At 53.5% G+C, this 15,486-nt stretch overlaps 5 protein-coding genes across 5 annotated transcripts; 3 read left to right on the top strand and 2 right to left on the bottom strand.

Annotated features, from left to right (window-relative positions):
* Positions 1–8: 8 nt before the first annotated feature.
* On the bottom strand, positions 9–526 carry A1O1_04406 (uncharacterized protein; the record flags this gene model as incomplete). Its single annotated transcript, XM_007725300.1, has 2 exons — positions 9–236; positions 299–526. The coding sequence occupies 2 exons, from the start codon at positions 524–526 to the stop codon at positions 9–11; spliced, it is 456 nt and encodes a 151-aa protein (XP_007723490.1).
* A 651-nt stretch (positions 527–1,177) lies between these two features.
* On the top strand, positions 1,178–4,246 carry A1O1_04405 (uncharacterized protein; the record flags this gene model as incomplete). Its single annotated transcript, XM_007725299.1, has 4 exons — positions 1,178–1,257; positions 1,320–1,526; positions 1,610–1,857; positions 1,986–4,246. 4 exons carry the CDS (start codon positions 1,178–1,180, stop codon positions 4,244–4,246), a joined length of 2,796 nt encoding a protein of 931 aa, XP_007723489.1.
* A 611-nt stretch (positions 4,247–4,857) lies between these two features.
* On the bottom strand, positions 4,858–6,819 carry A1O1_04404 (uncharacterized protein; the record flags this gene model as incomplete). Its single annotated transcript, XM_007725298.1, has 4 exons — positions 4,858–5,936; positions 6,120–6,282; positions 6,468–6,567; positions 6,629–6,819. The coding sequence occupies 4 exons, from the start codon at positions 6,817–6,819 to the stop codon at positions 4,858–4,860; spliced, it is 1,533 nt and encodes a 510-aa protein (XP_007723488.1).
* Positions 6,820–8,955: 2,136 nt separating this feature from the next.
* Positions 8,956–11,340, top strand: A1O1_04403 (Cu2+-exporting ATPase; the record flags this gene model as incomplete). Its single annotated transcript, XM_007725297.1, has 1 exon — positions 8,956–11,340. The coding sequence occupies one exon, from the start codon at positions 8,956–8,958 to the stop codon at positions 11,338–11,340; it is 2,385 nt and encodes a 794-aa protein (XP_007723487.1).
* Positions 11,341–11,707: 367 nt separating this feature from the next.
* Positions 11,708–15,056, top strand: A1O1_04402 (uncharacterized protein; the record flags this gene model as incomplete). Its single annotated transcript, XM_007725296.1, has 2 exons — positions 11,708–11,776; positions 11,838–15,056. 2 exons carry the CDS (start codon positions 11,708–11,710, stop codon positions 15,054–15,056), a joined length of 3,288 nt encoding a protein of 1,095 aa, XP_007723486.1.
* Positions 15,057–15,486: the final 430 nt, after the last annotated feature.

Genomic DNA, 15,486 nt, shown 5'->3' with positions numbered 1-15,486 from the left:
AGTAGTCTTCATTTGTAGTAAAGCGGATCTGGAATCGGCGAATCTGGAGCAGTGTGAGCAGAGAAGGCTTTGGATTCGGCATCCATCACCTGTCCATTCGGCATGGGATATTTGATGGCAATTATTGGCACCTTGACAATGACAGTGACATCCGGGATCTGAGGAGACATGATGTTTGGTGCCTGGGCCATTGCACGATGCGCTCCGGCGGAGAGGGCATTGAGATCCAATTCTTCCTGTGGATGCATGAGTCCCGAACACAACAGGAGAAGCCAAACAAGATGTCCTCTCGATATACCATTACTTCAGGATCCCGCAGGACCTTGAACCTTTGTCTCTCCTCGACACGGCCATCTTCCAGTTGAACCGGGCTTGTTTCGAACACGGCAAAGAGACTGTTCTTGCTAGAGAGGTGGATCCAGGGGATCGGAGCAATGCTCTCGTTAGAGACGGTGGCATAAGAGAATTTGAGCAAGGAAAGACACAAGGGAGAGGAAGAGAGCTGCTGAGATCCTTGCGAAGGCATGGTTAGTCTAAAGAGCAGAAGAGCAGCGCTGGCACCACAAGGCAAGGATAGCTAGTTCATGAAGAGAAATCCATCTGCTGCAAGTTGAGGTATGAGGATAGCTGTTGCTGAGCATAGAATGATGGCAAGAGGTGTAGTATAGGTAGGAAGTGGTAGATGTGTTGTAGATTAGGTAGGATCGTGATATTGTGAAAGAGGAAGAGATTTAGTAGTAGGACGTAGGTTGGTAGGGATATAGTAGTAGGAGTATGAGTTCATACCTAGCAGATCTGCGTGTGGAGTTTAGCGCAGCGCAGCCGGAAAGGAATCTCCGCCTGCGCCCGCTTTCCAGCTTCACTCAGCTTTGACTCGAAAAGATCGTGCTGAAGGCGTCAACTTGACTCGGCCTGGCCTGCAAAATTGTGCGGAGACCTGTCAATCAACACCTAATATTCACGGCGCCCTCCATCACGACAAGTCTCAGTGACCACATCTCTGTCCATTGCCCTCCCCAGCACTCAACGCGTCTGCAAGTATTCACGAACGCGTGAATCTGTCCTCACACCAACCTCGACGGTCTTTACCGCACAGTCACGAAATGATTTAGATCGGTAACAATACACGAACCCCCCTGGCTGGTGAAAGATCCAACCCAATTTCATCGTCGCAACCATGACACCGCCGCTACAGACGATCATAGAAGATGAGGAGGAGTTCCTTAAGGACGTCGCTGCCTTTCACAAGAAGCGAGGGTATACTCCCCAGTCAGAAAGCTCTAGGCGAAAACACAGCTGCTGATAATCCGGCTCAATAGGACCTCATTCGACCGTGAGGGCAAAGTCAGCGGACGTCCCATCTCCTTGCACAAATTGTACAAACTGGTCATGGCAAGAGGCGGCTATGATGCACTGTCGGCTGAACGCATGGCCTGGAGGACAATAATTAGGGAATTTGGCATAGGCAAAGCGCACGAGGCGGTGATGACATTTCAACTGAAAACCGTTTATTACAAGAACCTTGCGTAAGTCACCGTGTCTTGCCCTCACAACAGTGTGAGGTAGTATCTTGCGCACTCACCTCACTAACGCGACATCTCTTCTACAGTGCCTACGAAATTGCCACGTACTGGGGCGAAGTACCACCACCGAAAGAAATCCTTGAAGACCTCAGCGCAAAGGGGGGTTATCTCCGGACACGAACCCTCGAAAACTACCCTATTCCCAACTCTCACGCAGTTGAATCCACGATGACCGACAGACCGGAGTCGCCAGTAGAGGAGGAGGCCCACACAACGCCTAAGCGCACAAAGACTGAAACCGAAGAACCAGAAAGCGCAGGCCGATATCCAGCACGTATGTTTATTCTTCACTCTTTATGTCAGTCGCGCACAAGGTTGTGAGGACTGTAGATGATGTCGCGTCAACGACAACAGCGCAGGAGTTCAATTCCCATGGTCAAGACTGCTAACGCGTTACAACAGGTCAACTTAGACAAGATCCCAAACGAACTCAGATGTTCCAGCCCGACACTCAACCGACACGCCCACGATCAGTTCGTGCCACAGATTCTCCAGCAGCTCCAATAGTTGCCCAGCAGACATACACCAGCAATTCCACCGACCCTCGCCACTCAGCCTTCGATTGGTTTGAGAAATACGAACCTCGCCCATCCGTCGCTTTAACCCTTCGTCCAATCCAGACACCGGGCAATGATCCCAGCTACCATGTCCGCAAGGCGCAAGCCCAAGCTGTGGCCAAGCCTCGAGCTGCACCAGAACCTCAGCAATACCTGAAGTCGGTCATACCAATTGCCATCCAGAAAGGTGCCGAGATCTACGATCGGTGTCTTCATGCTTTGCGAACCGGCGACCCGGAACTGCAGCGATGGGCCCTGTTTCACATGGTAAAGATGTCGAATGAACGCGGTTTAAAGTGGAAGTTCGAAGAATACCCATACACCGCCGAAGGCTTGATCGAGAAGGCTTTGGAAATCAGCAAGCTCGTCTGTGGTGTCAAATGGGTGGTTACCTACAACAAAGACGATGGAAGATTTCCTCTGGCTACCCTCAATGGAGCTTTCGGAACTTCAGATCTGACTGCGCGCATCAGCGAGGTGATGACACCGGCCGGGGACAACGGGGGCAACGATCTGGACGACGTCGAAAAGGCTGACCAACTTGAGAGATTGAACGAGGCCATATTGGTACTTCGCAATATGGTTATGCTCGAGGACAATGCCGTCTTTCTGTCTCAACTGGCCTTATTCAAGGAATTTCTCGCCGTCGCGTTGTCTGTCCCAGATCGGCCCCAGCTCACCGAGTTCCGGGTCTCAACACTCGAGCTCGCTGAACATGTCACCAAATATTGGCCATTGGTTCCAGAAAATCCAGTGTACCGTGCTCTTCTCCCTCTTCTCGACTCAGAAGACCGGGCAATATTTCTCACAGCAATCCGTTCGCTGAATCGATTCGGAATGGCGACGGCTGAACCTCACCAAATGACACAGGTACCTTTGGCCACAATCAAGAGATTGCTGGCACTGACCCTCTCGGTTTTGGACAACGAAATTCTCGAACAGACCCTAACCTTTCTTTACGAACTGACTGCGGTGCCGGAGAACACTGCCATGGTATTGTCGGATGACATCCAGACCATCAAGCACTTCATATCGCGTTTGCTCAACCTTTGTCGAGCTTATTATGCGCAAGCTCACGAAGCGCCCGCTCTTGTCGCGTCGGTCCCGGCCTCTCCGAAGACGAACACCCGTGACATTCCAATCCCAAACATTCCACAAGAGCTGCACGCTCATCTGTTGCAATTCATCGAGCCTGATCGTTCTTCGAGATGGCTGCGCTGCTGCTTCGAAGAAGCTCCCGGGGATGACATCACCCAAGTCGCCATTTGGCACGCGTATTCGTCGAAATTCAGTCTGAACAATCCTGTGCACGCCGCCGATTTCATTAAGAATGTTTCGAACACCTTTTCAAGCGCACAGGCTCAGGTCATCAACGGTCCTTCACCCCGCTTCATCATCAAAGGAATCAGACCTCGCCGTGTGCTGCTAGACCTACATGGCCGGCCGCTGTTCCAATGTCAGTGGGTCGTGCAATCGGCCGGACAGACGGGTCAGACCGGTCGAAGCCCTGGGCAACATGTATGCGGCACGTGGCAGTCGACTCGGGAGAGATTGTGGATTCACATCATGTCAGATCATCTCAGACTGCCGAAAAATCCCAAGGGTGGCTTCTTCTGTCCGCCCACACCGTCGTCTAACTTCAAGTGTCGTTGGACGCGATGCAGCAGACGCAGTCCGGTGCCGACGCTCCGTGAGTTTTGCTCGCACATCTTGACACATATCCCCTCGACACCGGAAGCCATGGCCAAGCTGATCAACGCGCTGGCAGCTGACCCCCAACAGCCGGACCAAGCCATGAGCGTACATACCATGTACCAGACGGACGTTGACGAGCATGGCTATCCCACAGGTGTTGCGTGGTTGTGTGTTTTGATCATGCGAAACTTGGCACGCTTTGCAAATCGCCACGGGGCTCCATTCGAGAAGGACGGCGTGCGACTGAACCAGAAGCTCTTCCGCGCTTTCAGACGGCCCTTGTTCCGCATGGCGTCCGAGGTGCGGACCTTGCGAGACCATCTCGTCGACCTCCTACACATGATCGATCAGGCGGACCCGAAGGATCAGCGCGGAACCAAGCGGGACCGTGAAGACGACGATGCTGCTTGACATTCCGGTTGAATGTGTAGCACTTTGATTCGGGGCAGAAACCTTGCTTTTTGACCTCATGGCTCGACAACACTTGTCGGCATGGATGTTTCTTCGGTGGCCAGAGCTCTTTCTTTTCCTTCCCCTGTCACGTTTTCGAATTGTATGAATCACGGCATGGCGCTGGGTGGGGAGTATTAACACAATCATGGCGAGTGCAGGTGCATGGAGCTTGGCAGACCAGTCATCCCGGAAGAGTGGGCGGCTTAACATACCTTTGCAAAGGGAAATGGTGGGACATGCACTGACGGAGCTAGGAGGGTCTTGTTTTTCTGTAAGATGTTGTTTTACTGCGAGTCTTTCAACGATCGAGCGTGGATCAGTTCGAGCTAGGCGGTCACAAAGACTGCAAAAGCCTGCGGCTACTCATTGCCCATCCATGCCGCAGGGACATGAAACTGCTTCTCATCAAGGAGTTCTGTAGCCGAAGAACCAGATGAGAATCAATAACATCAGTGTTCAACACTTCGATCACATATGGGATGCCAGTCTACACCGTAGGAGCCTGAACCAAGTCTCCAAGACTATGTCTCCCAAGGACGCTCGTTAGACCTTGCCCGCCACAAACCCGTTCATATCATGAATCGGTAACCCTTCTGCATCCTGCGGGCGGCAGCAATGTCAGTACCCTCGATATCCGCCGTCTTCTGCAGCTTGGCGAGTTCCCGCTGAGAGAGCTGGACATTCTCGTCTTCGAGTCGGGCAAGCCGCTTGTTCTGGCGCGTGAGGTAGAGTCTTAGCGTAATGCCCATCAGCGCCGCCAGAGCCTGCAGGCCGATACAGATGCCCAGGGCGACAGGATAATGCTTGCCCTGGCCGGTATAGTAGGTGAAAGGGGTCCAGATACTGGCGGCGTTGCCGACGGAGTTGATGAAGGCCAGCGCGGCGGCGCGCTTGGCCGGCGGGCGCGGAATGGCATTGCTGATCCAGGCGTAGCAGGTGCCGTTCATGGCGAAGACGAAGTTCATGAGGAAGAAGCTGAAATAGCGCGGGCCAAAGGAGTCGGTGGTCATGAAGATGACGAAGCCCACGATCGTCACGGGCACGGGATACACGAAGAACCAGAAGCGATTGCCGACCTTGTCGGACAGGTAACTGTGCGCGAAGGACCAGAAGACGATGAAGATGTACGGCGGTGCCACCAGCAGCAGCGAAATGATGCGTGAGTAGCCCAGCGTTTGGGTCAGGGTGGGGAAGAAGTTCTGGAAGCCCGCGGCGCCTGTGATGGCGTGGTAGGCGATGGCCAGGATATACGTCTTCGGGTCGAGGAAGGCCAGTTTCATGCCGTGGATCTGGCTGCTGACCCCGGCTTCGTCGACGTCCGCCTCGGCCGCGTCGATCGCCAGTCGTCGGTTCGCCACCCGCTTCATCTCGGGGCTCAGTGCTTTCCACGTATCCGGGAAATCGGGGAGCACGACACAGATCACCAGTCCGATGAATACGGTGATCGACCCCTCAATGATATACAGCCATTGCCACGCGGCCATGCCTCGGGCGCCCGCCAGGCCGGATAGAATCCCCGCCGCGATGAGGTTGCCGAACGCGCCCGAGATCAGGGAGCCCGAGTAGAATATCGCCATGCGTAGCGACAGTTCGGCTTTGGTGTACCATTTGCTGAGGTAGAACAGTACGCCGGCGAAGAAAGGGGCCTCTGGATGGATAGTCGGCGTTAGATAGGAATGGAAATGCAAACCACACTGTGAAACACAAGAGAAAGGATAAAGTGGAGATAGGGGAGCAGTGGCGAGGATAGTGACAGCGGACAGGAGCAGCTGGGAACGCGTTCTGGTTCATGGAGGATAGGCGGATTCCTTATCACGAGGGCGAGACTTACCGACAAGTCCCAGAAGGAATCGGCATGCCACGATCTGTCCGTAGTTGGTGACTTGGCTGGTCAGGGCAGAGACAAGGCCCCAGGCGACGACGAAGAAGCCCAGATACAAGGATGGTCGGCCGCTGTAGTTGAGCAGGAGATTTGAAGGGACTTGCATTAGAACCTGATGGACACGAGAGTGATGGTCAGTCGGTGTTCATGTGTTCAGTAGCCTGGGAAACGATCAGGGAGCTCGCTTCACCGCGTGAATGGCGGTATTGGCTAGTATTTGTGCCTTGTCTTGAGCAGAACGTGCAAAGCATGAACAGACAAAGATGGTAGAGGCATGGCCAAAAAGGGCAGACCTACATATGCCACAAAAAGAATGCTCAGTCCGACCTGATACTGGTCGCCCGTCAATGCCAGGTCTTCTTCTAGACCCTGCAATCTGGCAGCCGCATAGTTGTTTCTGAGTCAAGATTAGTATCCCGATCGACCTCAGCATGCAAATCAGCGAGGACCAATCCTACCGGTCAATGTAGTTCATCAAGTAGACCAGAATGACCATGGGCATGATCAGGAGGTCGACTTTCAAGCGCACTTTCTTTTCAATTGCCTGTTCCTCCTCGGTCAATTCGCCCCAATGCATACGCTCCTCGTGTGAGGCGGAAACCTTGTCGCCCAGGACTTCGGCATCGTGAAGCACGTTAATCGCCGCCATCTTCGACAGCGGCCTTGGTGTACTCCTAAACGATCTGGTAGAAGACAGAAGAGAACGGATACCTCGCAACAAGATGCGAAAGGAGACCTGGTTCGGGCTCGTGAAACAACCGAGACAATGCGCGAAGGCTATGTCTCCTGTGAGCCTATACAGCGGAAGCACTCTGGTCGAGGAAGGTATCCAGAAGCATATAATACCCTTTGGTAAGCGGGGCTCATTGATGAGGTCATTCTCGAAGAAGTAGAAAGTAGACAATGTATACCGCGGCGAAGAGCCCTTGCTGCCCTTCAACGGTCTGCACAACACTGCCGAATCGCGGGGCCGGTATGGACACCGTTTGCGCGGGGAAAGGACCGTGGGAAGCCGATGACACATGGCGCCCATGGGGAATGCTATGGTCCGGGTTTCATGTGGGGTGAATGACCCTACCTGGTTGTCTCTCACCTGATGTTTGTAGCCTTGGCCTGCCAGTGTGATGCGCTGGAGACAGGTGCGGTGAGAAGAGACTGCGGAGGAGGATGGCAGATGGCTTCATCAGAGTCATGGATTTTACCCGGCCATTTTAGGCTCTAATCACCTGCCTTGGAGCAAAACCGGGGTATCCATGTCCAGCACGTTCGTTCAATGCAGCATAGGGTAGCAGGAAGAATCGACGAGGAGGAGGAGAGTCACGGCCGCTTCAGGAGTGAGGACATCCTAGACCTGTTGTATTAGCGCATCTCTTAAGGTCGCTGTCTTGTCTCTCTGGCCTGCAGAGACTCGCTTTATGGGCTTTCCCCTTGCTGTGAGCATAGCACCATTTTCATCGAGCTGAGGGTGCTGTTGAGTATGTGTGTGCTCTGGGCGTGCGTCATCGGCGAAATGGTTGAATCGGCCTCGACCTGACCCTGACCCTGACCTGGCGTCCAAAGTGAAGTCAAGTGCGAAAAGAGTGTCTTCTGCGATGCGGTCTGTGAAGCTGTTGTTTTGAGAATTCTTTGAAGACGCGGTGAACTATCAGGCAGCAACATGCGGCTCCGGAACCGGAGGAACTAAGCTCCCGATATCCTTCCGACATTACACTGCTGTTATCGGTACCTTATCTATATTTATCTATAGAGTAGTAGATACCCAACCTTGCCAACTACTTGTCTACGTATATATTCTGTGCCAGGTGGTACAATTGTTATCAATCCTTCTCTTCGTCTTTATCTGTTCTTTCCCTGCACAAGTGATACCGGTCATTGACACAGCACGGATCAGCCCCTACGTAGCTTGATTTCCTCTGAAGAGCGGCGCTGCCTACAATGGGTTCCTCATGTTGCGATGCCCCTAAGGCAACGAAGCCATCATGCCACTGTTGTCCGAATACTGCAGAGAGTATTCCCGAACCCTCTTGCCACTCCTCCGTGAATCCTGAGAAGGAGGTATCCGATGCCATAGACAGCGACTGTACGGAATGTCTTCCAGGAGAACCTGATGGCTGCCACGGTTACTACACCATTTGTGTCGCCTGTAAGCGAAACTGACCATCAAGCAGAATCTTGTATCGATCGGGCGGCCGTCATCGAATGCATTGCCGAATGTGGCGACAGTGATCCAGAATCGCCGCCGTCTACCTCCCAGGACTCCCATCGAGGGCTGTGGGGCGGATCTTGCGACCCACAACTACCGGAGAAGGGATGTGGGCATCGACCAGGTGGGAGACACCGCTCCCAAGCCTGTGATAAGCACATCAGCTCGGCAAGAGAGAGGTACAGCGCTGTGGGAGGGGCCCTGAGATGCATTTGCCGTATCTTGAAGGCAAAGAACCTGGATTCATGCTGTCGCCCGCAGAGACGCCGAACCCCGCTACTTCCAGACGCCCATGCTCGAGGCCACGAGAGACATGGCCACGAGAGACATCATGCACGTAGCGAACCAGACAGTGAGTCGGACTGTTGTGGGAAGCTTGCATGCAACAACGGTGAGGTCACAGTAACCGAAGTACCTTCGTGCGAAGTACCTTCGTGTTGCACCACGACCATTCAAACTGGCGGAACCCGATGCGATACAAGCCATGATCACAAAGATTGCAAAGAGTCTTTTGCCCTCAATGTGACTGACTTGGAGAAAGGAGAAGCCCATCTGGAGCCTGTCGTGCTCAGTGTCAGTGGTATGACTTGTGCAGGGTGTGAAATGGGCTTACATAGAGCCCTTGCAAGCCTCCCAGAGGTTCGTCATCTGCAGATCAGCCTGATTCTTGCTCGAGCAGCATTCGATCTTGATACGAATCGGATGTCGGTGGACCAAGTCGTCGCATACATTGGGAGGGTCACCAAATTCCGATGCGAGAAGATTACCAGCAGAGGCCAGAAAATCGAAGTCATCCAACCAAAAGGGTCCAAGTCGCTGACACAGCAAGCCAGGCCGATTGGCATTCTAGAGGTGAAGAGCATGAAGGACGACATTGTGCAGATCGAGTACGACCCGGCTGTTCTCGGGGCTAGAACTCTGGTGGACACAGCCTTCGATGTCCCTCTGCAACTCGCTCCCGTAAAGCCCGAGCAATCCAAGGAAACAGGCAGCAAGCAGGTCCGCGAAGATGGATGGATCACCTTAATATCCGCCCTGCTCACGATCCCCGTGCTTGTCCTGGCATGGGCACCATTGCCAGACCATCCAGTCATTTACGGCTCCGTGTCTTTGGCCTTGGCGACAATAATCCAAGTCGGTATTGCTGGGCGCTTCTACCCTCTCGCCTTCAAGAGCCTGGTCTTCTCCCGACTCGTTGAAGTGGATTTGCTGATAGTCCTCAGTACGAGCGCAGCCTACCTCTTTTCTGTTATAGCATTCGCCTATCAAATGAAAGGAGAACCTTTGAGCACGGGAGACTTTTTCGAGACGAGTACCTTGATTGTTACCCTTATCATGCTTGGACGATTTATCAGTTCATGGGCTCGCCAACGGGCTGCAGAGTCAATTTCCTTGCGCACCTTGCAGGCGCCAACAGCTCTTCTGGTGGACAATGAGTCACTCCTCGAAAGGGAGATTGACGCTCGTCTGCTTCAATATGGCGATGTGTTCAAGGTTAGTCCCGAATCACGTATTGTCACTGATGGTACTGTGATCCGAGGTATTTCCGAGGTCGATGAGTCTATGGTGACTGGTGAATCACGACCTGTGACCCGAAAACCAGGTTCTAGTGTCGTTGCCGGGTCGATGAACGGTTCAGGCCTGCTGCATATCCGCCTCACCCGTCTGCCTGGTGACAACACGATAAGCGCCATTGCAGACATGGTGGATGAAGCGAAAATGAGCAGGCCCAAATCACAAGAGATAGCCGACCGTGTCGCCGGGTACTTCGTCCCAGTGATTGTGTGCATCACCATTATCACCTTTTTGGGCTGGATGGGTTATGGAATTGCAAGACGAGGCTATTCTGCCTCCGAGGCAGCCGAACGTGCGATCACCTACGCTATCGCGGTGCTTATAGTCTCTTGTCCTTGCGCCATCGGGCTCTGTGTACCCATGGTTATTGTGATCGCCGGTGGAGTGGCTGCAAAATACGGGATAATATTCAAGACAGGCCAGACCATCGAGACGGCGAGAAAGACAAGTCATGTCGTCTTTGATAAGACCGGCACTCTCACACAAGGAGTGCTCACTGTGGTGGCTGAAGACTTCCCCTCAGGGGAAGAGAGATTGATCAAGCCGATGATCTTGGGACTGGTTGCAGATGTCAAGCATCCCGTCTCTGCTGCAGTGGCTCGATACATGCAGGGTCAGGGTGTCCTTCTGGCACCAGTGGGAGAGGTGAGGACCATGGTTGGCAAAGGAGTTCAAGGCGTTTTTGAAGGCAGCAAGGTAGCAGCAGGGAACTGCCGCTGGCTTGGATTGGAAGATGACCCTACTGTTCAAGACTTTGCATCAAGGGGACTTACGGTGCTCTGCGTTGTCCTCGATACTCAAGTTCGTGCTGTGTTTGGGTTGGAAGACTCCATCCGACCTGACAGTGGAAGGGTCGTCGAGGAGCTCCAACGACGCAACATTTCAGTCTCGGTTGTCAGTGGTGACGATGATGGAGCTGTTCAGAGAGTGGCGTCCACGTTGAACATCCCGCAATCCCACGTCAGGTCGCGATGTGCTCCACGGGACAAGGTGGAATACCTCCGCGATATGATGAAAGACAGGCAAGCCGTGGTCGTGTTTTGCGGCGACGGCACCAATGATGCACCGGCACTGGCTCAAGCTAACATAGGCATACATGTCAATGAGGGCAGCGAAATCGCGCAAAGTGCAGCAGATGCAGTTCTCATGAGGCCTTCTCTGGCCGGAATTTTGAGCCTGATTGATCTCTCCAGGGCGGCCATGAGGAGGATCATCCTCAATTTCTGCTGGTCCTTCACCTACAACTTGTTCGCCGTTCTTCTTGCGGCGGGCCTGTTCGTCAAATGGAGGCTCCCACCTCAATATGCTGCGCTGGGAGAGGTGATCAGCGTCCTACCTGTGATTGGAATTGCCCTTCTGTTGAGATACATCAAGCTGCAGAGTGTGGAGTGAGTCGACAGAGTAGGAACTGGCAGGGGTAGATAGCGTGACGAGGCTGAATCAGGTGATCAGGCTGAACTGTTCTGATGACGTAGAGTATCAGTGTACTGTGGAGTATTCTGTAGTGGGAGCGGGAACTTCCAGACCCAGGACCCAACACCCAACGATCCTGTGGACACTTGTGAATGTGTCCTGTCGCATTGTTGACGACCTTCACAATCCGTTGTTCGCTCTCAGAACCCATACGAACACATTTCCGAAGATCGATTCAGTGCTTCTTTGTCCCTCCACCTCCTGCGCGACATCCTCTTCCCTTGGTAACTGCACTGCGCTCGCCAGCATGATCCACTCTAAGATGTGGTCGTGTCGGTAAATAAACATGACCATTTCTACCGTCGGGGTTGGCGCCGCTGTCACGCCCACGGTGCTGAAGACATATATCTCCCACGTAGGGACCCTACCCATTGTGACTACGAGATATGAGCTAGGTCTGACGGAGTGTTCTCTAGTATGCGAACCACAAACCGCGACGGCATAAACCTACCGCACACATATCCTACGACGAAGGACTTCATCTCATCCGAACCTTCTTGAAGTATGCCTCTCGCCATACCGTGGAGGACTTGCAAGCCTTTACCGCTCAATGGGTGCCCACCCCTGCTTGGGTGAGAACGGAGAATGTCTCGATTCCCGCCGAATATGTCTCCAAGGCAGCGAAAGCAATTACCGATCAACTAGGGGAAGCGGGCATTCAGCAGGTTGGGGGCTCTCAATGGTGGCAATGGCGTCCCAAAGAGATGGAACTCACGGCAGACTGGATCGAGATGCGCACGCACTACAACGAGCTGAAGAAGAAGGGTGTCAAAAGTAGGAGGATAATGCTCTATGTTCACGGCGGCGCATACTACTTCGGCAGCGTGGATGAACATCGATATCAGATGCAAAGGCATGCCAGAAAACTTCAAGCTCGTGTCTTTGCCCCGAGGTACCGCTTGGCTCCGCAGTTCCCGTTTCCTTGTGGGTTGCATGATTGTCTCGCCGCGTACCTCTTCCTTCTCACGCTACATGAGTCCACCGAGGTTGTTTTGGCAGGAGATTCAGCCGGGGGTGGTTTGCTCGTCTCCATGATGTGTCTGCTGCGAGATCAAGGCCTCCCTTTACCCGCTGGAGCCATCCTCATCTCGCCTTGGGTGGACTTGACTCATTCATTTCCCAGCTTGGTTGGTAGCGATGAGTTGGATTACATCCCTTCTCATGGGTTCATGCACAAACCGTCCATGTCATGGCCACCTCCCAACGATCATGAACTCGCTCTCATCAGTGCTATGGTACAAGGTCAAGATGTCCCGGCTAACATTATCAAAGCGGCGGCCTCAGCAGAACTGCATTCCGGCTATTCAGAACACAAGCTCTCTGGCCATCCAGAAGGCGACAGAGAGGAGTCCCCAGAAGCGTCAGTACCAATCAAGCGCGATGGAGAGGTTCGATCGGGATCGCAGCACTACTTGTCTGTCGAGCTCGATGGAAAACGAGTCACCTTGAAGGACCAGATCCAAATGTATACGACCAATCAGCTCTTGGCGCATCCGTTGGTGTCGCCCGTACTGCAACCATCTCTCGGTGGTCTTCCTCCTGTACTGATACTCACTGGTGGAGGTGAACTCCTCCGGGACGAACAGATCTATCTGGCCCATAAAATGGCCAGTCCATCCGCATACCCACTGGGCTCGGAGTACCGCTCAAGATACGATCCCGGCGATGCGATGCTCAAAAAGTATCGACCGACCCCTGTCCAATTGCAGGTATGGGACGACCTGTGCCATGTTGCTACAACTTTGTCCTTTACACGGCCGGCAAAGTTCATGTACAGGTCGGTAGCGCAGTTCGGGGCATGGGCTTTGGCAAGGGCTCAAAGAAGGGCGATCGAGATCGTAGACGATGACAACATCTCGATCATTTCGTCCGAGTCGGAGTCGGATCCCCAGGCAAAGGGTGAAGCTGAAGCCGAATCGTCCGACGACAACTTGCCAAAACTACAATTAAACCCGTCGGCAGTGACCGGTAGTGTCGGTCGAGCTGGCGATCCCTTACCTCGTTTTGTTGGTAACATGATACGTGAGAGAGTCGACCTTCATGGAAGGACTCATCCTCTTGCTGACATTCATGATCTTCCCGCTCTCCAGTTGGGACCGGATGAAGTGGGAGTGGTCAAACCGGGTCCAGTGCGGAAATGGCTGGAGGCAAGAAAGGATTGGGACACGAAGTATTCGAGCGCCAGCAGCAAAGTGCGCAAGGAACGCATCAAGGCACTGGCCACTGGGGAAATCAAGGGGTTCGAGGGTGGCGACAATCCTCCGCCCAGCGCTCTTGCAGCTCGACGCACCGACATGGACATTCTGGTCAAGAAGAGGAAGAGGAAGAGCTTCGGCCTCGCCATGTGGAGCAATTGGGGAAGTAGACATGATGAATCTACAATGAGACGAGAGCAGGAGGCCGTGAAGGCGGAGAAGTCAAACCAAACAGCTGACGATGTTGATCGAGCCGGATCTCAGGCTCTTGATGAGGCGGACGGACAAGTCAGTCTCACTCCCGCTGCTGCACACCGACCGACTTCCCGACAGAGCCGGCTGCGGAGTTTCAGCGCCTCGAGGAACAGAAGCACCAGCACGAAACGGCGGCCCAGCGAGTCCAAGGTACAAGGACGAAGACGGACCATTAGTGTAACGGATGCGGGACAAACGGAAGGCAGTCAAACGCCGCCAGATCTTTCAATACGACAAACGACTTCCGCAACGACAACACACGACGATTTGAGATTGGCGCCGGGACAGTCTCCCGCCATACCAACCAGCCCCTTACCACCCCATGATGCTCAACTGCAGTCTCCCGACGCGGCGCTTCTTTCGTCGGGGTTTCTACCTCGATTCAAGACCGCATCCCATCTCCGCGACGAATCCGGTTCACGTACTCTCTCGGACGTTGCGAGCAATAGGACCGGTCGCAGCGGACTTACCTCCGACAACGCAAGTACACGAGCGGTTTTCGCCGCGCATGGGGTGTCGAAGAACATGGATGAAAGACATGACGACGAGCAAGGAAAGTCTCGGATTTCGGATCATCTCGCGACAACCAGCAGACCTGGAAGTCCTCTGGGCCTTGAAAGTAGGGGCTTTGCTTCAGATACCGCGAGCGTAAGCGCCGAGTCCGAAGACGAGACTACGAACGAAAGGACCGGTGCTAAGGGCTCTGTCCCGAAAAACTCTCGTCCACGACAGGACGCAGACAACACTCCGGCCTCTACTATCTCTCCTGGTCCTGGTCCGGCTCCGGCTCCTGGACACTTGGGTTCCGATTCACCCCGGAGTCAGCGCAGCTTGGAACGTCTACAGAGTCACCAGCACGATGAAGGGATGGGTCGGATGCAACCTCTCCGCAGTCTCAGTTCTACTGCTGTGGTCCGGGCTGATGGCATTGTCGGCGTCGTTGATGATGATGATGATGATGATGATGTTGATCCTACTGGGGCTGGTGGTGGTGGTGGCGTATTGAATGGTGGCGGTCCCGATTCGCGTGTCGGTGTTGACGAAAGAGATATGAACGGCAAGCCACAGCCTTCTACCACGAAGGCAAACCCAGCAGAGACGGAGACGGAGACGGATTCAGGAAGACCAAAACTATATGATCGGGCGGACACGACGTTCCGGACTGCCGTGGAACGAATGTCTTGATATGATATGTATGACTATTAGTACTACCTACCTATATACCCCACGTAATATAACGCACATAGTATCACTTATCTTGTCTTGTTTTGTCTTGTATCGAGGTTGCTTACTCCTAGGTAGGACTGATGCTGCTTCCAGTGTTATGTCAAACTACCTTGATATGTACAGATTTCCTCCCCTTGAACAACAGAAATATTGATGCACGACCTAAGCAACGTATTTGTTCATCCTACACGAGAGGAGAGTCGACAAGAGCCGAGACACAGATTCTTCCCTCCTTCCTCAAGACGGAGAGCAAGTCCAGCGGAGGAAATATAAGTATGCTTCACTGCAAGAATGCCCGGCCTCTCCTTGAAGGGGTTTGAAGTAGACCAATTTGACTCTCTCGTAGCCGCCGCCCGGGTCCAAGAGAGCGATATATGCGCTGAAGAAT

The sequence above is a fragment of the Capronia coronata genome (assembly GCF_000585585.1).
Source record: "Capronia coronata CBS 617.96 chromosome Unknown acBCG-supercont1.3, whole genome shotgun sequence".
Classification (NCBI taxonomy): domain Eukaryota; kingdom Fungi; phylum Ascomycota; class Eurotiomycetes; order Chaetothyriales; family Herpotrichiellaceae; genus Capronia; species Capronia coronata.
Note: the sequence above shows the minus strand (reverse complement) of the source record. Positions and strands in the feature narration are given on the sequence as shown.